The sequence below is a fragment of the Columba livia genome, chromosome 25, assembly GCF_036013475.1.
Source record: "Columba livia isolate bColLiv1 breed racing homer chromosome 25, bColLiv1.pat.W.v2, whole genome shotgun sequence".
Lineage (NCBI taxonomy): Eukaryota > Metazoa > Chordata > Aves > Columbiformes > Columbidae > Columba > Columba livia.
The window spans coordinates 3,176,362-3,200,296 of NC_088626.1; the positions used below are offsets into that span (position 1 = coordinate 3,176,362).

General features: G+C 43.6%; 1 protein-coding gene across 9 annotated transcripts in view; it reads right to left on the reverse strand.

Annotated features, from left to right (window-relative positions):
- LRRTM4 (leucine rich repeat transmembrane neuronal 4) overlaps positions 1 to 23,935 on the reverse strand; it is a 308,260-nt gene that overhangs the window by 37,800 nt on the left and 246,525 nt on the right. For 4 of the 9 annotated variants that reach the window (XM_065041045.1, XM_021280913.2, XM_021280915.2 and 1 more), the window contains one exon: positions 11,735 to 11,809. The exons of 4 other annotated variants lie outside the window; for them this stretch is intronic. In XM_065041045.1, the coding sequence (XP_064897117.1) occupies positions 11,735 to 11,809 (75 nt within the window). Of the gene's footprint in view, positions 1 to 11,734; positions 11,810 to 23,935 lie in introns of those variants that run through there. One more of the 9 variants, XM_021280942.2, reaches the window with a different exon arrangement.

Consider the following 23,935-nt stretch of genomic DNA (forward strand, 5'->3'; position numbering starts at 1 on the left):
GTTTCATGCTTGGTGCTGAGTGCTTTTGATTAAAAACACCATATCCCGCTCACAAGTGCAGCTGTTGGAAACTCTGGCCAAGCGTTAACAAGTTGTCGTGGTTTAACCCGAGCTGTGATAGAACCACAGGGCCGCTCGCTCAGCCCAACACGGGAGAGAATCAAAAGGGAAGGGAGAAACTTGGACTGATCAACACAGCTTAATAAAATAACAGAATACTATTACACTACTAGTAAATATAGATATAAAATAGAAATAAAAGTTACTCAAGGCAATTAATCATTGCCCTTGGCTGTCTGAACAGTGCGATTAAAAACATTAACTCTGTGTCGGGGTGTTATCTGCTTGGTCTCAAACTAAGTCCAAATAATGGCTGCGCTAGCTATGGAAATAAAGGTTTCTAATTGCACGGAGAAAATGAACCCGTTTTCAGTCAAACCAGCACACAAGCACATCCAGGAACGCTCTTGTGCACGTCGCTGACCTTCACCGCTATGAAAAGAGAGCGGAAAGGATTCACTGCAACCGAGGGGCAGTCCCGCAAACACCACAAATACAGACAAAGGAGCCAGCACGGGTGCTGGACGGGCGGCGGGTGACAGCAAAGGGACAACAACTTCACGGCAAAGGCCGCAAACGGCTCCTGAAAGCCGGGGAGCACGTTTGCAGGTGTGTGGCAGGAGCTCCTTGCGCCTGGGCTCTGACTTTGAGCAGGAGCTCACTCCGTGCCCTTTCAGCCACGCTCCAGCGCACACGACACACGGGAGCGTGCTGCAGGAATGGAGACAAGGGACCGGGCAGCTAATTAAAATGTTAAGCCTGGCCTTGCCACTTATTTCTTGTGGGATCTATCCCTTCAGCCGTCTGTACCGTTCTCCTCTCTGACTCGTCTGTTCGGAGCAGCGACTGCATTCTCATTAAGCAGCTCTGCCTTAACATCAGGACACCTCAGCTTTCCTCTAATATCATTAATAATATGCTTAATTCTACATGTTGATAGACTGAAAAGATTAGATAAACACATTTTACACAAGCCCAGCAGTGAATCTGCTGCTCTGAGAGCTTAGAGACTCACTCGAATCTCTGCTGGTGAATCTGACCCTCTGTATCTGGACTCCCTTTGAAGTTTCCTGATCCTTTCCAATGGAGAGGTGCCTGAGGACTGGAGGAAAGCAAATGTCACTCCGGTCTTCAAAAAGGGCAAGAAGGAGGACCTGGGTAACTCCAGACCGGTCAGCCTCACCTCCATCCCTGGGAAACTGGAACGACTTCTCCTTGGTGCCATCTCAAGGCATTTCAGGGATAAGAGGGTCAATAGGGGCAGTGAATTTAATTGTAACTGTATAGCTCAGATACATCCATGGGAAACCCTTTAGTTCACTAAGGTGTCTTTTATTTTCTGTACCTGTCATCACATCCAAAGTGTATAAGAGATCCAGCTCCCTGAGACCTCATTACACCTGTAGAGATGATGCTGGTTTGAGGTTCTTAACTAATTTTGCTTGACAAAGATGTCTGGGGTGATATTTGTCCTCAACAGACACATAAGTTCACGCTCTAACAGAGAGGTTTAAAGTAGCTCGTTGCTTTTCTTATGATCATCCACAGGTTACAGTTACTGGGTAAAAGAGTTTCCTGTTGAAGTGAAACAAAAAGAAATGAAAGAAAAGGACTCACAAGGAAAACTCGAATCCTCATTTAAGAGCAGGTTTTCATGCGCTTCATCAAGCTGTAGGTTTCTGTGTTTATCTTTGATGCTCCTCCAGAAACTTTAAACTGCCAGAGGTACAAGTCCAATGAAAATCAGGAGCGGCTGTTGGATTTTAAAGCTGCCATGTGAATACAGGCCCGTTTGGGTTGAGGTATTTACTACCTCTTGCAGGATTAAATGTGACATCGCTTCTCATTGTGAACTCGCGCCTCTGTTTTCAGCTCATGAAACAAAGCGCTGGGTGAAATCTCAGTGTCGCTCTGCAGAGTTGTGCTAAATCACACGTGTTCAGCAAACCCCTGGGCATTATTTTGTCCTTTGCCTACAGCACTTTTACTGTACCCACCACCCAAGGAAATTCCTACACTGGTCAGATTGAAGAATTCGTTTCTGCACGGGAAAAAAGCAGTTTCCAAACGGCCTCTTTTTACAGCACATCAGTGTTTTGTGTTGCTACACTCGGTTATTTTCCTTATTGTATTTTTATGTAAATGTTCATATGCTTTGACAGAATGGGGATTGATAATTTTTTTTCAGCAAAACAAATCTTTAATGAATATACTTGTATATATATATAGTACTATTTAATACACATGGCAACTTCATAATAGGGAAGAAATTGCAAAGGATTCTCAACATGCTGTAGGAATTATTCAAGGTTTTAGAACCCTGTCTTATGACAACTCAGCTGAGCAGCTCATTCCATTCAATGGGGACGGTAGGGATTTTTTCAGTTAAAAATAAGGCTAATTTGTTCAAACAAACATTCCTTTACATGCAAGAACACTTGAATTTCTCATTTCGAAGCAGTGCACAAGGCTCAGACTGTTAGCAATTGATTTCAAGGGCAGGATTAACCTCATCCAATTTCAGAACATACACGTTTGCGGATGCCTGTGTGTATGTCTAAATGCCTAAAATCAGCTTTCGCAAATATTCACTAATACAATTTTGGAAGCCCACGCCAGTGCTGGACTGTGGGCTTTGCCTGCCCGCATCCTTCTACTGTTTGCTAAATAATAAGGAATGATAACGGTAGGATAAAAGGTTATGGTGATCTTCTGAAGTCAGGGAACAAGAAATCAAAGTTGGGGGGCTTGGTCTTGCCTTGGTTGTTTTTCCTTTGACTCTGGATGTGTTCTAACCAGTAGGTTGCTCTTTTATGCTAACTATGTCTGGGAGAGAATGGAAGGGCTTGCTGAGAGAGAGGCATAAATAGCTTGGATATGAAAGGCACTGAAAAGCTTTATTTACATTGACTCTGTGTGCAAACCAGCTCCATATGGTCAAAGCCGTGGATTACAGCTCTGTGGGGGAAGGTGAACAGGTTATCTAGGGCTTCTTGTACAAATTGTAGTCTAGCAGCAAATAATACAGTTCTCAGCTTCTTCTGTTTTAATGGAGCTATCGGAGCTACTTTATCATTCAAATCCATTGTGAGCTCAAGTAATGTGGAGTTGCTCTAAACTAAGTCTATAAAACTGAAAAAAAGGAGAGTGGAGGAGATTGCGCTGCTCTTCAAGATCATTATGACAAGTGTGTTTTCTCTCCAGTGGGGATTAATGGAGGGGACTATTACAAACAGAAACAACAAGGAGTAGAAAACCACTTCATAGTCCTTGCTCCCAACCTTTTCCTGTGCTGTTGTAACACTACAGAGCGAGACGGCGTCATCGGAGAATCACAGAGTCATTGTGGTTGGGAGAGACCCTTCAGATCATCAACTCCAACCGTAATACAATACTAAATAATACTGAAGAGCAGTTGACTGAGAGCAATGAAGGTTCTGCCGCTGTTGGAGTGAAGAACAGCTGCTCTAGCGGAGATACAACACGGCATCTCGTGCACCATAAGAAAGATTTTCTGCTAGACTATAACGGTATTAAATACACAGAAAATTCTCACCTATCCCAGAGATAAAGATTTAAAAACTAGATGCCTTCAGACTGTCGGTGCCTTCAGAAAAACAAGGAGCTGTCAGGATCCTGGTGGACAGCAGGATGACCATGAGCCAGCACTGGGTCCTTGTGGCCAGGAAGCCAATGGTACCTGGGGTGGGTTAGAAGGGGGTGGTCAGTAGGTCAGAGAGGTTCTCCTGCCCCTCTGCTCTGCCCTGGGGAGACCACACCTGGAATATTGTGTCCAGCTGTGGCCCCTCAGTTCCAGCAGGACAGGGAACTGCTGCAGAGAGTCCAGCGCAGGGCAACAAAGATGCTGAAGGGAGTGGAGCATCTCCCGGGTGAGGAAAGGCTGAGGGAGCTGGGGCTCTGGAGCTGGACAAGAGGAGACTGAGGGGGGACTCATTCATGTTTCCAGATATCTAAAGGGGGAGTGTCAGGAGGATGGAGCCAGGCTCTTCTCGGTGACAACCAGTGATAGGACAAGGGGTGATGGGTTCAAACTGGAACACAAGAGGTTCCACTTAAATTTGAGAAGAAACTTGTTCCTGGTGAGGGTGGCAGAGCCTGGCCCAGGCTGCCCAGGGGGTTGTGGAGTCTCCTTCTGTGCAGACATTCCAACCCGCCTGGACACCTTCCTGTGTAACCTCATCTGGGTGTTCCTGCTCCATGGGGGGATTGCACTGGATGAGCTTGCCAGGGCCCTTCCAATCCCTGACATTCTACGATTCTATGAATACATACTGGGAACATCTCAACAGCCTTAAGATATCCACTGCTCTGACACGGCAATATCAAACATTAAAGCCTCTTTATTTTCTGTAGATTCAGGTATTTTTATAATTCACTGATCCTACACATATTAAAAATACCTCATCCTTCCACCAGAACCTTCAATGCGTTATTTACAGACAGAAAGAGCTTTGCTTTGCTTCCATTGGGTGATCAGGCAAAACTCAACCCCAATTATTTCCGTGCCTGTCCGGTTTCCCTCATCTGACGCCTTGGAAAGGCTGAAGGAATGAACTGCAGGGAATTCAAGCTTTTCTTTCTTCAGCAAAACAATCAGCTCGCTCGGCTCCTTACAGATAAATGCTTCCAAGTGTCATTCTGAATACCGGCTCCTTCGCTATGGAGCATCCACACAATAAAACGTGTGTATTGGCAGCGTGTTACTACTCAGCCTCAGGCCAAAAGGAACAATACAGGTTTGGACAGGGACTGCTCAGGTCAGAACCACAGAGCTGAGAGGAGCAGGTGACACGGACAGGGCTAGGACTCGCTTTTATTTCACTTACATCTCTAGTTTAGGATGTTGACTTAGTCCTAAGGCATAATCAGAAAGCAGATCTCATCTATTCACTGAAAATCTAAGCAATAAGCAACTATACTCCTAATTTTAAGCCTTTTGTGGAGTAAGAATCCAGAGTTTCCTTCAACATGTATCATTAAGCTCATCCTGGAGTCGTATTTTATTAACACAGTGCTTTGCAACTCTGAGAAACAGAAACAAAATACACACACAGAATATCTTTTTTCAACTCACTGTTTTTCAGTCAATCCAATAATAACTCCTAATTATTACAGCCTTGAGATTGGCATCGCTGGGAAAAGGATGTTTTTCTGTACTCTACTAAATACTTGAGTAGCAATTGTCTATTAACCCGGGGACTTCTCCAGCAAAGCAGCCCAACAGCTGATTGCCGTGCAGCTGCGTGATCGCCGCAAATTACCCACAGCTGGGTGATGGAAAAGGATCAGTGACACAGGGGATCAAACGGTGCGGGGATGGAGAGGAGAGGGCAGCAAGAGATATTCCAAAAATGCCAGCTGGGGAAATATGAGACAGGAGGCACAAAGAAGAGAAAAATGGGATCAAAGAGCCAAGATTGACTTGGTCGATTTTCTGAAAGGAAATCCCTCGGTAACAAAGAAAATGAATGAAACCGCTACCCGTTCTAACATTTCCAAACAAAGAGCTGAAGTTTCATTTTGAGATGCTTCCCAGCTGCCAGTCCAGAGGATAAACCTCAAAAACCAGTTTTCACCTTTCCTGTTGCTTTGTTCTGGAAAACCATCTCTAGAGGCTGAGCTATGTTAACGATTCACTGAAATCATCTTCCAATATAACCCACAGTGAGAATCTCAAAGATTGGCAGAAAACACATACACATATCACATCTACTCATCCATATGCACCATTCCTTTAGTTGCTTTAATAGCTGAAATTCACTGGAAAAACAACCAAAACCATCTTTAAGATAATGTTTGTTCAAGTTGGACTCTGAAGATCCCAAGGTTCTTCAACACTCTCCCCTTCACCAGAGGAAGAGAACGGTGCCCAATAACTTGTTGTCAGAAACAACAAAGTCCTAAGATCCTTTTTCAAGCGGATCTGGCTCATTGGGTCCTCTCAAAACGAGCCATTTTCTTTTGTCTCTAATGCTCTAAACACGACGCTTGGATGCGAATAGACACAGCCCTTCACTCCCAGAGAGAAATCCACTGCAATAATGAATTCTCCATTGTTGTTATGACTTTAAACTGGTCTTTAAAGCCACCGTGATCTCTTTCATGCAGTGGAGAAAAAGAGCACTTTAATCACTAAAAGTGCATTAAAAATTCAACGCTTGAATCCTGCCTAATAGATTCATATTTCCCAGGAGCAGTCGGGGGAAGTTTTGCTATTCAAAATTCACTTGTCCACAGGCACGTTCAATCTACCTGAAATGGAGCTCTGCTTGTTTTCCTGCTTGTATCTTCATAGAGATGCCCAAATTCCGATCTATTTGCTATTTAAATAAATCTGACCAATTTATTTCTGTCTTTTTAATAGGTTTTAAGACTAATTTCTGGTCCAAAAGCCAAAAGACGCTCGCTCCTGCTTGTCCTTTCCAAAGTCTCAATGCCGTCTCAACGTCTGTACTGTACCCTTGATAAAGACCACGGGGTGAACATTATTGCACTGCGCTCTACGTTGAAGCCACGTGTCCTAAACTCCTCAAAGTCTGCTTTTCCACACACTGGCTGGGATGAGGCCTGAAGGAGAAAAGAGACACGAACATCTGCAGAGAATCAAGAAACCAAACTAAAGCTGAGATCAGGCAGACCGAGGTTGTATCGATCAGCACGGGACGCAGTCACAACACGTTGCTGAGATCTTTTCTTTGTATTGTCTTTTGCCCCATAAAAAGGGAAAGAACACGAATGCCTTGTATCCTGACGATGCTGGACATCTTGTTGCTATCTGGTCATAAATAACTAACGCACCAAATTTAATTTAGAGGAAAAGCTGAACCGTGTTTGCCGTTCTAAGTGCATTCTCCTCCGCCTGAGATTGCACGGATCGCTGTTTCATTTCATGGTATTTCTACCACCAGAAACCACACTGCGAACAATTTGGGATTGAATAGAAAATGATCGTGTCTAGACAGCAACTATGCCTCAAGTATTTTGGAGGAATATAAAAAACAAGCATTACCATCAGCTCTAATAGCCAGAAGCTGATAATGACAATGTTAATTTTAACTGATTCAACGTAGGTATTTAAAAAAAAACCCCAAAAAAATCAATGACCTGGAATTGAAATTCTAATTTTCGAAGCTGGACGATTATTAATCATTTATATTATTCAATTAATACTGACATCTCTAATGAATAGTATACTTTATGTCCCCATCTGGTATTCAAACACATCATTCATTTTGATTTTTAAGAAATAAATGGAGCTGCAAAGGGTTTTGCTGAACAACTGGAGGGACAGTAAAATCACTTTTTGTTTGTGCTTTTCAATGTGTTAGACTTCTAAATTAATAGAACTGCTTTCTTCTTCAATGGCACACAATGGATAATGAGAACAATCAGCTGGAATCCGTAAAATATTCTAGGACACTCAATAAACTGATACAGTGCATGCAAGACCATGGTTTGCAGGGGAAAAGCAGCACGTGTTTCATATTTAACCACTGCAATTGTCAACTCTGTGCACATGCACCACTGAAAGAATAAGTGAAGGAGAGAAAAATAAGAAACCACTAAACATATTTATTTCCAACCGAACACCAGGAATTCACATAGGCAGCACTGCCTTAATGTCATATGGAATTTAAAGCTTGGGCTGTTATACTATCCCAGGATGTCAGGGGTTGAAGGGCCCTGGCAAGCTCATCCAGTGCAATCCCCCCATGGAGCAGGAACACCCAGATGAGGTTACACAGGAAGGTGTCCAGGCGGGTTGGAATGTCTGCACAGAAGGAGACTCCACAACCCCCCTGGGCAGCCTGGGCCAGGCTCTGCCACCCTCACCAGGAACAAGTTTCTTCTCAAATTTAAGTGGAACCTCCTGTGTTCCAGTTTGAACCCATTACCCCTTGTCCTATCACTGGTTGTCACCGAGAAGAGCCTGGCTCCATCCTCCTGACACTCCCTCTTTAGATATCTGGAAACACGAATGAGTCCCCCCTCAGTCTCCTCTTGTCCAGCTCCAGAGCCCCAGCTCCCTCAGCCTTTCCTCACCCGGGAGATGCTCCACTCCCTTCAGCATCTTTGTTGCCCTGCGCTGGACTCTCTGCAGCAGTTCCCTGTCCTGCTGGAACTGAGGGGCCACAGCTGGACACAATATTCCAGGTGTGGTCTCCCCAGGGCAGAGCAGAGGGGCAGGAAAAAGTCAATGAGGTTGGTCAAGCACGACTTCCCCTTGGTGAAGCCATGTTGACTGCCCCTAATGACCCTCTTATCCCTGATATGCCTTGAGATGGCACCAAGGAGAAGTCGTTCCATCAGTTTCCCAGGGATGGAGGTGAGCATTATCCAAGTTATTTTATACCACAGAATATGACTGTATGGCTTTTATTTTAATCCTCTGCCATCAACTAGTTCTCTGTGTCAGTTCTGAACGGGGCCAAGTGGAAACGAACACAAACACTAAGGTGGCCCACGTAAGTTCTCCTTTGTCGTCTTCTCCCTTTCTAGGACTCTCACCAAATCAAACTTTCCATTTTTTATTTGTGCCCAGGTGCAAATTTCTGTGGGTTTAGCACCTTTTTGGTGCTTATTCCAGGAGATAAGAGGGTTAAGCATTCCTCCACAACAAGCTGTGACTTTCAAATGGAAGCCCTTCAAGATGGAGATAAATCCATCATCCTAATGCTCCCAACTCTGCTGTTGGCACCCGAGGAACCGAATCCATGCGGTGGATCACTGGCCATGTGGAGAACGTTGCTCCAGAATTAATTGATGCCTTGGGACCACTTGCAAGCAGTCAGCTGGAAAAGGACAGAGGGAAATTGCTATTTTTGCCCTGCTTTTTCTTCCTTCCGCCTCCTTTTCAAAGCTGCGCTGCTCAGAACTTCACAATCTAACTATGAAAAGAAATGCTGCTGCTAAACATAAACCCAACGATGAATTAGCAAGCCAGCAGAACACCACTAATAATGCGGAGCTGCAAGCTCTTTCCAGGCACGGCACTGACTTGAACGGAACGTCTGCCTGCCCCCGACACCAGTTTTAACATTGTCGAGCCCCACGTTGGGCACTATAAAACATTAGAATTCGGCACTATTTAGTTTCTGATCTCAAAGCCCAACACCTGCATAAGGAACAACAAAAAGATGGTCCGATTTTACCGCTCAAATGCTGTCGGATGTCAGAGCCTCTGCTGCATATCTCACAGAACGAAGGTTTTAGCTCCCAGGGGTGCGACTCTGCTCCAGCGCAGCTGTAGTTTCAATGTCTCCGTCACACAGAGCACGGACCCGTTTGATGGCAGTGTGCACCCAAAGCCCTTTCAGATGGTTGTATCTACCCTTTCTTTACGTACAGAAAACAGATTAAATCGCTATAACCCATGTACAAAGCCACCATTAGCACAGATGAAGAAAATTATCTATGTTACAGGGTCTAAACTTCATAATAATTATGTTAATTCGACTCACATTTCTGGCTTTTTCAATACAGGAAAAGCTCCCAAGATCTCACTTCCAAAGTGTTTACAGCCCAGAGTTATTCACCATTCTTATGATTTCAATAATTATCGCTATTGATCGAATCTATTGATCTGCGACTTCTAGTGATGCCAAGTTTCCTTTTTGCCACGTTACAGCCAATGGAAATATACGTTTTACAAATGCGTGTAGACAGTGTGTGTATAGATATACAAACAGATTCAGGAGCAAGTACTGAGAAAGAGTAATTTTGTTTTTAAAAGCATGGCAGGGAAGCCAAGGCAGTTCGAAGTGAGACAACTGTGGCATCCAAAGCACTTCACTTGTTAGGAGATTGACGGTTTGCAGTGCAATTAAAGCTATTAACATCAGTCTTTTAGCTACTTGATAAGCCAAGAAAATTGACAAGAATACCTTAACTCTAATACAGCTCAGTACATCTCAAGGCACTTTTTAAACTGTTCCCAAATGCAGGGGAGACACTTTCTGTCCTACATCACACTATTCCACTTGTATCCCCAAATCAATCCAGTGAGCATTAAAAGTATATTCTAGGGAAACAATTCTTGGCACGTGAAGATGCGTGAGCTGCCAAAAGAGTTTCCAGTTTGTTCATTGCTACAACAAAAGCATTTCCCTGAACTGGAAATGAAATGGTTTAAGACCGCACTTGCCTATCATTTGAAATGAAGGGGAGAACCTCATCAACACAAGAAACAGCCCATCTGTGATCCCCACCGGGAGCTTATGCAGATTTAACTCCGCGAGTGTGCAAACATTTACTCACACGTGTGCTACCTGAGTTACTCAGGTGCCAGCAACAGCGCAATGTCAATACTACTAAACGGCAAGTGAAGTGATTTTCAGAGATGCTGGGAATGGAAACCTTTAGGAATAAAGAAATAAATAAAAAGAATGAGCTGTTGGAAGGGCAAGGGATGCAAACTCAAGATCTCCTGATTTTATTCCAAGCTTTCGCCAGCAGCTTAATGAACAATCACAGACAAGCCACTTCATGTTGCTTCTCAATACATTAATTATGAACAACACCACTCGTCTCACATACAGTTCCACAGCCAAAAGGTGTGATGTGGCAAAGATTCCATTTTTGTTTCATTTAAACAAAACCCAGCAACTGGAGATACAAACAATTTGCCAGAACCCTCCATACCAAAACAAACAGCAACTCTCCAAGAAGGCCAAACGCAGTAACAACAAGCCTTCCGGACACCGAGTGCCACCGTGCCGAGCAAAACTCCTTTGCCATTAAAAGCTACATCTCTAGGGCTACGCTCTACTGAATCAGAAGGAAAAAAGCCTCTGAAAATTCAGTAGGAAATGTTTTTCCATGCCTAACTATCTATCTTGGAAGAGTAGATCCTATACAAAAACTTTAGAGTTGCCAACGTTCCCAATTCTTTCCAAAGGTGATTTGCTTTCTGGGCCCCTATGAGATGCAAAGGAAGAGTCTCAGAAGCCCAAACCATCTTGTCCTGGGGGTCACGACACAACAGCTGGCCCTCCTCCACATCTTACAAACCAATTAGCGTACTCATCAGCACGTTTACAAAGGCCTTAATTGAGTATCTCAGTCCAAGGAAGGGATCTGCTTCGGTTCTGTACCGTACATGACGGGTACAGAAAGATGGTTTCACATTTTGCATGGAGCACACAACAGATCTCCAACTGTTTTCCATTTGATTGTATGTTTTAAAGACAAAGCAAACATCATTTAATTACTGCTACAGTTTTGGTTTGTATACTCCATTGCTGAATATGGTATCTGGTGTAAATTAAGGAATACAACAGCTATAGTTTAATTGGCTCAGCGTAAAGAAAACCGCACTTAAAATCGCATCTTTCACTGAACAACATCACCGATTCTTTAGCAATCAAAACTTTCATCAAATATACATTGTGTCCAAACTATGTTCTGAAAGCATCATGTTTGCTCGAACTGAAGCCCATCCCATTATTTGCATCAATTCCAAAATAACCCATCGGGATGATGTAACATTTCGGCTAAGGAAGGAAAATCTCCTTAGAGGTACCAAACTAAGCCGTAAGCTCCAAAACTCTTCCAAGACAACAAAGCTGCAAAAGAACTCTGTCCTGTACCCGAAGAAAGAAACACTTTGCACATTCATTAGTAATAAGGCTGAATTTTTGAGACGACCACTCACCATTGACGGCCGCAGAAGAGCTGGAGCAGAGAGTTCCAAGCCTTTGTGTAAAATCTCAGCGCTGCTCGGCAGAGCCTGCAACGAAAACAGAGGATCCTCTGCTCTAACCGCTAAACCACACGCGCCAGGTGACGTTCGTTCGGCTACAAAGCAACAGCAACTGCCCCGTTCGCTTTGTTAATCCACAGGTGGCTGTTGCTTCTGTTCACCGTTACAAGAGCCATCAGGTGCTGTTAATATCGGAGAGGCTGCGCTATTGCTAGAACACACACGCCATTGCAGGTGTGTAAAATTATATGGAAACATAAAGGAGAAAATGAATATGTTATTAAAATGTCTCTCAGATAGAATGTAAAAAGTCAGAGTTTAATCTTAAAAGTCATCATCTTTGATCAGTTGAAGAACTCTTTAACATCCCTCTCTTGAAACAGTGTAATTATATCTAATTATACCTGCAATCTGGAATTTTGGGCACGGAGCACTATGAATCTCTGGAAATCACCGCTGCCGTGCGTATCATGGTCACTGGTTATGTATTTGGTTATGCATTGCGGTTTCATATTTTCTAGATAAATGGATAAATGAAGAAAAGCCACTAGACGGGAAGGAAATTTGATCACTCAAACGATCGGGGGGTTGCAGGTGACTCATAACTGCACTCGAGCTTTCCACGTGGAAAGTATATTCTGTTCTGCAACCGACTGCTCATCTGGTGCCGTCCCACCCCCAGCTGGTGGGGTAAAACCTGTTTCAGAGCAGACATTTGTTAGTCCAAGCCTGACGTGTTCAGCCTTCTTTAGTTCGGTGCTGTTGTCGCGTTCTTTAAGTGAGCAAAAGCAGGAATTTGCCTTCAGCCTTAAATCTTTCAGTGGTTTAGAATGAGCTGCTCTCCTGATTAAACACTGGACTCTTTTACTCCACCGTTTTCAGTATTATCACCAAGAAGAAACACATAAAAGCCTCACTGTAAATGAGCAAAGTTAACGAAAAAGAGCCACGTGAGGCTTGTAAAGCATCTCCCTGGTTCAGGTCTCACTACAACCTATTGCTCCTGCTCTCCACCTCACTGCGAGAGAAAGCGCTGCAATGGAACCGGACCCGTAAATTATCTGTGTCTACCTCAGGTAATTGGGAATGGTCAGGATGAAGAAAGCACCTCAGTTGGGATGATCTCCGGGAAGAACAGAAAAGGCATTGAGAGGAGGAATTGGCCTGGAATTTAAATGTTCAAGGCCCGATTCCCCGTGTGTCCTGGTCTGTCAGACACTCACTGGGCTCTGCATCCGGCTCCCACACCAAAACAGCCATTACCCAGCGTCGTCAGCCAGATCTCTGCTTTCTCAGAACTGAATATTCATTCAAAGAGAACAGCCAACAGACACAAAAGGAAGAATAGAATGAAACAGTACACGACTCAACAATAAATCGCCCTCTTGAACCTGTTTACACACGGAGAACAAGCCTCAAAGGAACCAGGCGCAGCCTGTGTGCAAACTGCCTCCAAAGCCAGCTACCTGGCTCAGCTAATTACTCTCCACCTCCCAATTATTCAAAGTAGATTTATTAATTGCATGGAAAAAAAAAAGCCTACCATGTCCTTGCGTATTTCCTTTTATTAATTTTTAATTAATGCCCTCTTAATTATTAGGACCTAGCCTACGATGTCCTGGATGAACGCTAATAATTAAAGTCCAGCTATTTGTTTGCAATTCAACCCGACCTCAGCTCCTGGGGGAGGGTGGTGGGGTTTTTTCTCTCTTCAATAAGGAAAATTGAGGAGACGCATTTGTTTATGACACAATAGCTGGTTCTTAACAAGACAAATACTACACCGAGTTAATTTGGCAGTAGTATACATAATGCAGCGTATCAATTTTTGTATGACATATGGGCTTCTGCCTGCATAATAACAACTTAAAAACAACACTGTGTTACCAGTGACAATTACTCGACTGTAAAGCATTTAAGTGGGGCACACGTTAATTCAACCTGCAGCAGGCAGGCTGGCACGCACCGCGAGGAAGAACTGCAAAATGACAAATGCTTTACATTGCACGACATAAATACTTCCCTCAGCGCTACAAACCCTGTCATGACACAAGCACCTTCTGGCCTGACTCCAATTTATCAAGTCAGCCCCATCGCAACAAAAACAAACTATGCAAACATGAGAATCATCACCAAATCCGCTTTACTCTGGCCCTCGTACGGACGCAACAGCGGGGAAAGCATCCAGGAGTTTTCATCTCAAAATTGTGAAGAGTATTATGAAATATAAACCTAGAGGTACTTCCCTTCTTTCCTCTTGTAGCCAAGAAGTCACCTGTGAAAAAGCCCTGAAAATCCACGACTCGAGACACATTTCACGTGCTGTTGTGGGCAGCACGTTCAGCTGGGGATCTCAGAAGAGCTGGATTCATCTCCGTTTGACAGAGACACGCTTTAACCCCGTCAAACGGTCGTGGCAATTCTCCCAGCAATGCTAATAGAATAATGGAGAATTCCATTTGCTTCCGTGAAGCTAACGCCCGTACCGGAGAATAAATATATATACATATGTGTCTGTAATACTGCTCGTTCCTCATGTCAATCCCGCAAAACCACGTGGCCATTCCGCTGCTGATCCCAAATATCACCAAGAACACGTCATTTAAACAGGGAGGCTCAGGCATGCAAATGTATGACATGCAAACATAGCGTGACTGTATTTTGCTGTGCTAATTTAACCTGACCGGCGCGCGTGAGAGGAGAATATGTACAGTTCTGAGGCCAATATGCTGCTATCACCAAGGGCTTCTTCAGGATGAACGTACAATTTACATCTCTGGTCTTAGCGGTGACCGTCGAGCTTAATCAGCGTCTTCCAGCTGCTTCACAAGGGTGGGGAGGAACAGCAAAATTAGTCTGTTCAACGAACAATTCAAAACTCCTCTTCTTATTTCTATCTCCATGTGAAATTGGAAGGGACTGTATCACACGCCAACTATTTTTCAAATATACCGGGGAGACATTTGACAGCGCAAAGGCTTTTGATTCGTGTTTGAAAGCAATGGAAAATTCAGGAAAATAATAAATAAAATCCCAGATCACAAGATCTTAAGCCAAAACACCTGGGGGCAGTGGGAGGAACTCAGATTACCCGTGTTACAAATACATTGTAAATGCCGAGCAACTTTCTACATGCTCTATTCCTCCAGACAAGCTACCGTCTTTCTCGGCCTTTCTATCAACTATTTTAAGCCATTTTATCTGTGCTGGCGTCAGTTGTCGCTAACCATAGTAATCTCCTTTTACATAAAAGTAAAAAGGCTTCACGAGATTATGTAAAATCAACCGAGAATAGAAGTGAATATAAATACCAAGGACTATATCGGCTGTTAACGTTCAAGACAAGACGTAATCTTTGGGAAGGAACAACGGTGAGATGTCTTTAGCAGCATTTACCCATTGTGTAAGATTCACAACAGCCTGAACTCATCTATTCAGGGTTTCAAGAGAGGCTGGTGCGGGAACAACGGGGGCAGTTGTATCACAATCTGGCCTTCGTGGTGAGTTTACACGCAGGAGAACCAACCCTGCTCCCATTCCTGCCAGGTACCCAGGGCTGCCAATTCTCTTTTGGCTGCAGATCCCAGAGGTTTAATTGCCATCTTTGTGGTACCTTTCCTCCCAGCTGCTGCTGGACGTGATGAGGAGGTTGTGAAGAAAATGGAAGTGAAAGGGGCAGAAATGTTGGGTGATTCGGCTCCAGAACGCTGGGGAGTTCACGGATGTCACCTCGGCATTCTGCAGGACTGAAAAGGTAAATTTGAACCTTCTGAAATTGTCTGTATTTCCGCTCATCTATTACAACATTTGGCAATTTTTCTGTAGGAAAAGCTTACAAAAAGAGAATAGCACGACTGACAAACCATTCCACCACCCTCAAAACCTTCACAAACCAAGCAGTGAATACGCGCATCTGACAAACGGTTGGATTTCAGGGAGAGGAATGATTAGCACTAATAGCAGATCATGCGAACAGGGCACACGAACGCCTTCCTACCACGCATTATAATGAAACTTGCAATGAAAATTGTTCACAACGCTTTTTTTCCTCTCTCAATCCTGAGTACATGAACTCCTCTGTAGCTTCCATAATGATATTCTGAGCATGCGGAGGTTGTACCGCTATTCTCAATGCGGTAACAGTTTTCTGCAACAAAAGATCTCCAATACCGGCCACAGGGCAAGATATAAAACAGACGATGGGAACAGCAATGCAGAAGATTAAGCAAAATACAGATGCGTGCTCCTTAGAACAGAAGCAGTTTCTGGAATGCCGGCCTTAGCGCACAATCTCCTTAGAGCAGACGAAGCTGCGGAGAGGACTCACCTGGCTTTAGCTCCTCAAAATCAGGGTAAAAACCCAAACCAAACTAAAATAGTTAGGCACTTGGAGCCCCTGGCTTGTCAGTTAATGGCTCCTATGAACACCGAGTCATATTTGCTGTATTGGATAATACAGATTGCTAGACAACCACAAGCAAGTGCAAAAGCAGTCAACGTGAACGAGAAATGAATTTTAGATCTATTTTGTTTAGCACTGGATACTCGAGCGTTTTCAAATCTGGTCATAAGTCACAACTGAAAATATTATCTTTTATCCCTCCCAAATCCCTTTCTGTCCATTAGATCAACTCAGAAATTCAGAATACTGACTATAAAGAGCCAACAATGTAAATGCCGATGCCAACCCAGCGTCTAACACCGGGCTGGAATTATCCTGAGCCTCACACATGGAAGAGAGTAAAGTTTAAACTAGATTTCAAGCCACTATGATGAAGAAAGTTGTGACAATACCCTCTTTGAACATGAAAAGCCAAAGACGCGCTTCCATTTTTAATTCATGCCACTAGTTACAAACAATACAGATGCTTCAGAGCAGTGAATTACAGTCTCTCTCATACTCTGCGCACAGCAATGAGAATGAACAATGAGATGTGACTGTGATGGAAAACCAGCCTTTACGTCTCTATTTCAACCCAGCACTTCTGCATCCCCTCCCTCACTTGTAGCACCGCAAACTGCAAGTACAATGCTATCTGGAAAGTAATTAATCATCTCGTTCCTCAGTCTCTCATCTACCAAACTATTATGAAAAACTCCTTGTACCTCTGTAGGATAAGATGCCTCCAAGTTTAAAGCTTCTAATGATTTCCTTTATGAAATAAATCTGTGCGGCTGATAAAAGCGCTCCTCCAGCCCTGACAGACGGCGGCTCCATCATCATGTGCAATACACACGACAGAAAAGTGGGTTATACCCTTATGTTTTGCCACATCTGGAGTTGATTCATGGTCCTTCGGTGACTTCAGCAGGAAACTGAAATAAATACATCTGAAATGTGTGTAGGTCTATACTATGCATCGAAATCAGTGGGGCTTGCAAGTTTTTTATTAAGAAAGCACAGATAATGACTGAAAGAAAATGGTAATTTTATTTGGTGACTCTCCATTCAACTTCACTGACCAGACAGACAAATTAAGAACGATAGTGTGCTTACCCAGAAGCCATTTGTTAGACATCTTCAAAAATCGATGCCTGACACAACCGAGTATCTTTTTGCAATAGAATTTTATTTGTCATGTTGGGCTAGAAGCGTCAAGTTAATAATTCACTCCACAGTTCCATAAACCTCGATTGCTATCTTTCACACAACCTTGCGGTTTCACAGGCTGTTGTTAAGAGTAGCTTAAAATAGTCTGTTATCAGTCCTGACCCTCACTGTTATAACTCAAACAGATGCACTATCTGTGATCGTTCTGACAAGGAAACAAAATCAACAACCCAGTAACTTTGAAAAGGACATATACACACTGAATACATACACATTTAATGGCTCTCCACTCCAGAGCTGGGACCGTAAGCAACGGAAAGGTCAAATGGGCGACACACAACAGCTGTGTGTGTTATTGGGAGCTGGGGACGGCACAGCCGCTCAGTTCTGACTTGGATTTTTCATTTTCCCAAGTTTTTGGATGCTTGCACACACGCATCTGGTTTGAACAACAGAGTACCTAAAGCCGAGCTGCAGGGCAAGGTGGCTGGAATTAGTATGATTTGAGTACACAGGTAAATAGTAGCCAGGTTTAGCCATCTGTGATGTGTCAAAAACACGGAACAAAAATACTAAGTAGGCAAACTAGTTTGGAAATGGTACCTCCAGAGCCGAACACGCTGCTGTTAATTCTGCAGCGTGGAGACACTTCCACCTTCAGTCCCAAACCTGGTTGAGTTCACCTGCCTGATTTTCAAGCTCATACAAGAGCGCGTCAGCTCCAAGTGTTGGCCTGACCTCCACGGCACTGTCAAGGCTACAACTTACACATGTCCTAAGTCCAACAACTAATATTTTTTGTCTGGTAATAGACACACACACATGTAGAGAGAGAATCCCTTCCCTCAGCCGTGACATGGAGTCGCAGGCCTGCTCACAGGCCTACACACCAAACCCTGTCACGTCCCTCCTGAACACTCAGACCTTCCACAGAAGCTTCTGGATGAAACAATTCCACGTGCTACTCTAGGAAATGGAGAATTTCTGCTACAGGAAAACAAACAATCCGGGGCAGTGCACAGCAGCCATTTCTAAATGCAGTGGGTAGGCTGTTGCTAATGCAATCGAACTTTTAACACAACAAGAGCTCCTCAGATCCCCGACTTTGATGGATTTTATAGAAGCATGTGAATACACCTGTAGATTTGACGCCAGCAAGGAGCCTGTTTTGGTGCTACCATGTTTATAGTCTGAAGAAACAAAACCTGGTAGAGTGAAGAAACACTGAGCAAACAGGCCCACCCAAATTCATGATCTCACCACTGTGCTCTGCCGTGAAGACGCAGGATGCGCAGACAGATGGGACGCGGGAGCGGAATCCATATGCTTCCTTGAAAAAGTCTGACAGAAAACTCCCCAAACTGTGTTTGTGGGATTAATCAGATGAGCGGCAAACACTAAAGATTTGTCATGTGCATAAGCAGTGTTGCTATAGCTAACACTGAATTGTTCCATTACAAACTCCGATGTTATGGGTTTAATACTCCGAGCTGTGAAAACAAACACCTTGGGCTGAACGCATTGGGAATCATATAGAAAAGGTACCTCTCTAGATTCAAACTTTGTGGCACTAACAAAGAACGTATTTACTACTGTGCTAAAAATCAATAGGGCGAGAAAGGGGAAAACACATTCCCGATCTATGCAAAAATTAAATTAAACACCTATTCATTCCAATTAGTTTATAAGAATATAATTAAAATTCTAAACGCTGAGAACAACCTGCTGGCAGCGCAAACAAGCCTGGACAGAGAATTAATTACAACTGTCAGCACCGCTTCAGAAAAAGATGTATCTCTAGTTTTAAAGTTTTTCAAATTTGTAAATAAGCAGATATTCTCAAAGAAGGGAATGTTAATAGCGTAATTCTGAGAACTACTGGCAAACAGATGTTGCTAGGAATAAGATAGAAATTAAAAAGGAATATGTTGGGAACATTTTCCCATTGTAATGGAGATGATACTCAAAGGCATCTCTAGTTCCAGTGAGGCTCTCGGGGATAAGTGAATAGGGGCTGAATGACAGAAGGTGTCTGGTCCCACACTTCACAGAATAAACGCCTGCGTGTTCTGTACTTAAGCCCCAGGACAGCTATGTTTCCCCATTTAAAGAGTAAAGGAAATCAACTCCGGCAGCTGACTTTTACATACATCTTTATCTGTTGTGAACCAGCTACCTGGGTGTGGAATAACAGGATCGCAGCGGTTGCTCGTTACTGTTGCCTCATTTCCTCTCCCATTGCCTAAAGCGGGTTGCAGCCAGAGGTGGTGCTGTGCTGAGGAAACTATCAAAAAATTAGCCCTAAGAAAGGAGGGACGAAAACACTACTAATCTGTCAACATGCTATATTTAATCTTCATATATTATACTAAAAACTCTACTACAGGAAACACCTTTTATCCTAGCAACCACCAATTCTTTATATTGATCAGTGGTTCCTAAACGAGCTCTATCAGAGAAGAGTCACTGTGATTTTACGGTGCTGCCTATGGAAGAGACTCGCAAAACTTCCACCGCAGACACAGCGCCGTGTATGGAACCTGTGTGACAAATAAAACACTTCATAAAGAACACACAGAAAAACTCCGCGCTCAGCTCCTTCTCATTATATAAAAGCTTTTAATGTATTACCAGTTTTAAACAAATCTGCAGAGGGGATATTGTCTGTGCATAACAGGAATGGATTTAGATGACGCCATCGCCAGGAATCTCTGGGTTTGTGACTGAGGCTTAATGCTTGGAAATAGGGTTGACCTCACTGATTTCTGAGGCCTGAACGTAATTAAGCATCCTCTCATTTACTGTGAAACTCGTGGCTTAAAATGTACATAACATGGGCCTCAGTACTTCTCTGTTTTATATACATACATACATATGACCCGTTATACCTGTGTATGTACATTATGATGAAAATCTCAACTGAAAGGATGACAAGCAAATATGTATCATGAGAATTTAGGTACAAGAGGCCTCTCCATTTTCCTCGTTGTTAACTAACTGCTCACCATAGCATTAAAGGCTAAAAAGACTCTCCATAGGACATGCTATGTGGTTATATCAAAGCATTTCAAATGTCAGCAAGTGCCTGATATGATACAATAGCATAATTGGGGAGGAAACGTAAAGTTGAAAGCCAAAATCCCCCAATTCTTCCTCCTCATACAAGCAGGGTACCGTATGGAAATAAATGCGAGGCTATCCCAGCAAAAAGGGATCTTAAAAAAGGAGGGAATGAGTAAGAGCAGACACTTGCCTGTACAGTATACAAGTAAATGAATAGTGAAGACCAGGTGTGGCACGCTAGTTACATTGCTTTGTCAGTTAAATTTAATTAATATCATTATTCCTGGCTGCGTAGTATATCAGATCTGTAATTAAGCAAATGCTCTTTCCTGATTAAAAGAGTTATTGTAACTAAAGGTTTGAAACAAAGATGACTATAGCTGACAACAAAAGACATTGTAAGTCTGTACTCAAGCTCTGAAGAGACATTATTCCCAGTATCCCAGTCCACAAATGGGCCGTGATTTCCCCACAAGAATATTTATCTATCGAGGGTTGCATGTAATATGAACAGGTAAGAAACTCCCTCCCCTTCCCACGGGAAGGGTTTGTATCCATCTTTTCCTTCAAGCAGAACCACATTTAGCCTGAAAACCAGAGTTTATCAGACTGTACCACAGCACATACTTTTATTTCTAACATTCTAGAAACTACCAAGGTCAAAACGAGCAGAAACCATTTTAATCTTCATCCCTTTTATGCCGGAGGAGTTTGATCACCTTAAGGGGATTCCAAACAAAGGTCTGAAAGCCATATGGGCCAACACAACCATTAATCTAGTTTGTCCTCCTCGCTCCCTCCCATCTGCCCAGGGGATGCGCTGGATTTGCCGTGGTCAGACACGTCAGGACGGAACCGTCTCGCTCGCTTTAATGTTCCCGTGGATTATCCCAAATGGTGAGATTAGAGCAGCGCAGGCAGCTGGAAACGTCTCCCCATCTCTCCCCCTTGATCCACTGCACATACTCCAGAAATACTCCAGAAATACTCCAGAAATACTCCTAGACATCCCCACGCTTTCGCGGGGTCCTCATTTGGAGTGTTTAAACCTGACCCCGGGGGCTTCTCTCCTTTTGAAGAGACATGAAACACCGGATCCTCGGGTGCAAGACGTCAGAATTGGCTCAAAACAGACCCCCGGGCTCCATCTAGGGTTAACAAGGGAGATATTTCAGCTAGAGAGGAGACTAAACTGGATTATCTAAAGGTTCCTTCTGGCTTTAAAAAAAATACATAGAGAAATCTGTGAAAGGCAGCTGATTATCTGGCTCAGGATCCTAAGCCTGAACACCAGGTTACTGGAGAAACAAGTTCAAAACACCAGCTTACGAAAGGAAAGAAAATGGAAATACAACAGTACGTGCAAGGTTTCTAATTGTTTTTTTGCACTGCCAGACAAACTCTGTCCCGTACGTGTCTGTACGTCCTGCTGGCTCTCTACCCCACGGACATCTGCAGGGCAGCAAAATTCAGTCCCGCAGGTTTAATAAGAGCAGAATGCACTGCACATCCAGTCTGGGGACCGGCATGATCAGCTTCTACTGTATTTTAGCTATTTTTTATGAAAAATAAAATCCTCTATGCATATCCATCTGGTATTACAAGTTCTTAGGAAGCTGGAGTTGTGCTCTTGCTATGTGGAACGGGTACAAAAAGCTGGCGAAGCAGAGAAGGAAGGTGCGTTTCCCATCCCAGTTGCACAGGAGCGATGGACACGAGAACCCTGGGATAACACGCAGGAAAAGCCACTCAAACCCCTTGGTACCCACAGAAAACAGCGACGGTGTGAATTGTCATCTGTCCGGGGAGATGAGACACTTGGCAACACGGACCCGACACACATAAAACCACTCAGAAGCAGGAATTCCAGCACTGAGAAAGGAGAGAGAGAATAATTCCACTAGACAATGAGACGGATTTCCTTAAGTTAAAATATAAAGCACAAGCAGGCTTGTAGAATTTCCTTATTAGCTTTGAAAAACTACTGTGTATTAAAAAGCCCATGGAATGTATTTCATTTTCCCGGCCTAGCAGAGGAATCAACTGCCACGCTGCCATTTGTTCATTTACAGCAAATATTAACATGGAACACAATTTTCTGCCTGACACAATCATTTTAATTTTTACCAAGACAAATGTTTTGAACGGCGATGAATAATTAAATCATGTCGTACCACCAAAAGAAGCCTCGCGGTCTCACTGCGCGCTTGCACCGTTCTGTAAATCATCTAATGATTTTCTGCTAGTTTAAGTCTTACCGCCCCATACCAAACGGATTAGATAACGTGAAATACACAGGGCAGAGGGACTTTCAGAGGCACCAAGTTCCTAAATCATCCCAAGATGCAGGAGAAATTTCACCTCGAATTTCAAATTGTCATATTAACCCTCCAGTCACCATAAAAACACCTCTTGGTTTGCTCAAGATACTCCCTCTCTAATCCAAACAAATGAGCCGTAATATAATCTTGATGAGGACAAACAGAAAAGCTTATCCGTAGACATAAAATGATATTTTAAGATAATTCAAATCTGATGTACAAGGGTCATAAAAAAGCGAGGAGCTGATGTTCCCTCTTTTTAAAATGTTCGGTGAGCAATGAGTCGCTCTTTTCTTTGTAAATAATATAGTCTGTATTTCGCTTAAAGTGAGAATCATTTTACCTGCGGGATCTACAGATCAGGCCACTTATTCTTCGTCTTGCTCAAGAAAAAAAGGATTAAGGGGCTCATCTCAAACACAAAGAACCCGATAGGAAAGAGACTGAAGTGCTGGAGCAGGTCCAGAGAAGAGCAACAAGACTGGGGAAGGGACTGGAACACAAGCCCCATGGGGAGAGGCTGAGGGAGCTGGGCTTGTTCAGTCTGGAGAAGAGGAGGCTTAGAGCTGAGCTCAGCACTCTCTAGAACTACCTGAAGGGCAGTTCTAGCCAGGTGGGGATTGGGCTCTTCTCCCAGGCAGTCAGCAATAGGACAAGGGGCCATGGGCTTCAACTCTGCCAGGGGAAATTTAGGCTGGAGATTAGAAAGCAATTCTTTGCAGAGAGAGTGGTCAGGATTGGAATGGCTGCCCAGGGAGGTGCTGGACTCACCGGCCCTGGAGGTTTTTAAACTGAGATTGGACATGGCACTTAGTGCCATGATCTAGTGAATGGACTGGAGTTGGACCAAGGGTTGGACTCGATGATCTCTGAGGTCTTTTCCAACCCAGTCGATTCTGTGATTCTGTGACAGGAATGCACGTGATGCATGAACCTGTAGAACATTGGATCCTCTCTCTACTATCACCGAAACCCAAAACCAAAGCCATCTCAAGCCTCCCCGGCATTCATCTATAAATCCTGAGAGATCTGAAGAAATGTTGAGCCCATTTTTCATTTAGGATGAAGCTAAACTGTCCATCCCCAGGAATATTAAAAAGAAATTACACACTTTTATCCACTGCCCCCTCCAAGTGATTCTGATCTCGGCCACTTTGCGGCCGTGAAGCACCAGCCAGATGACCAGTTCTCTTCCAGTTCTCAGCAACACCAGAGGCC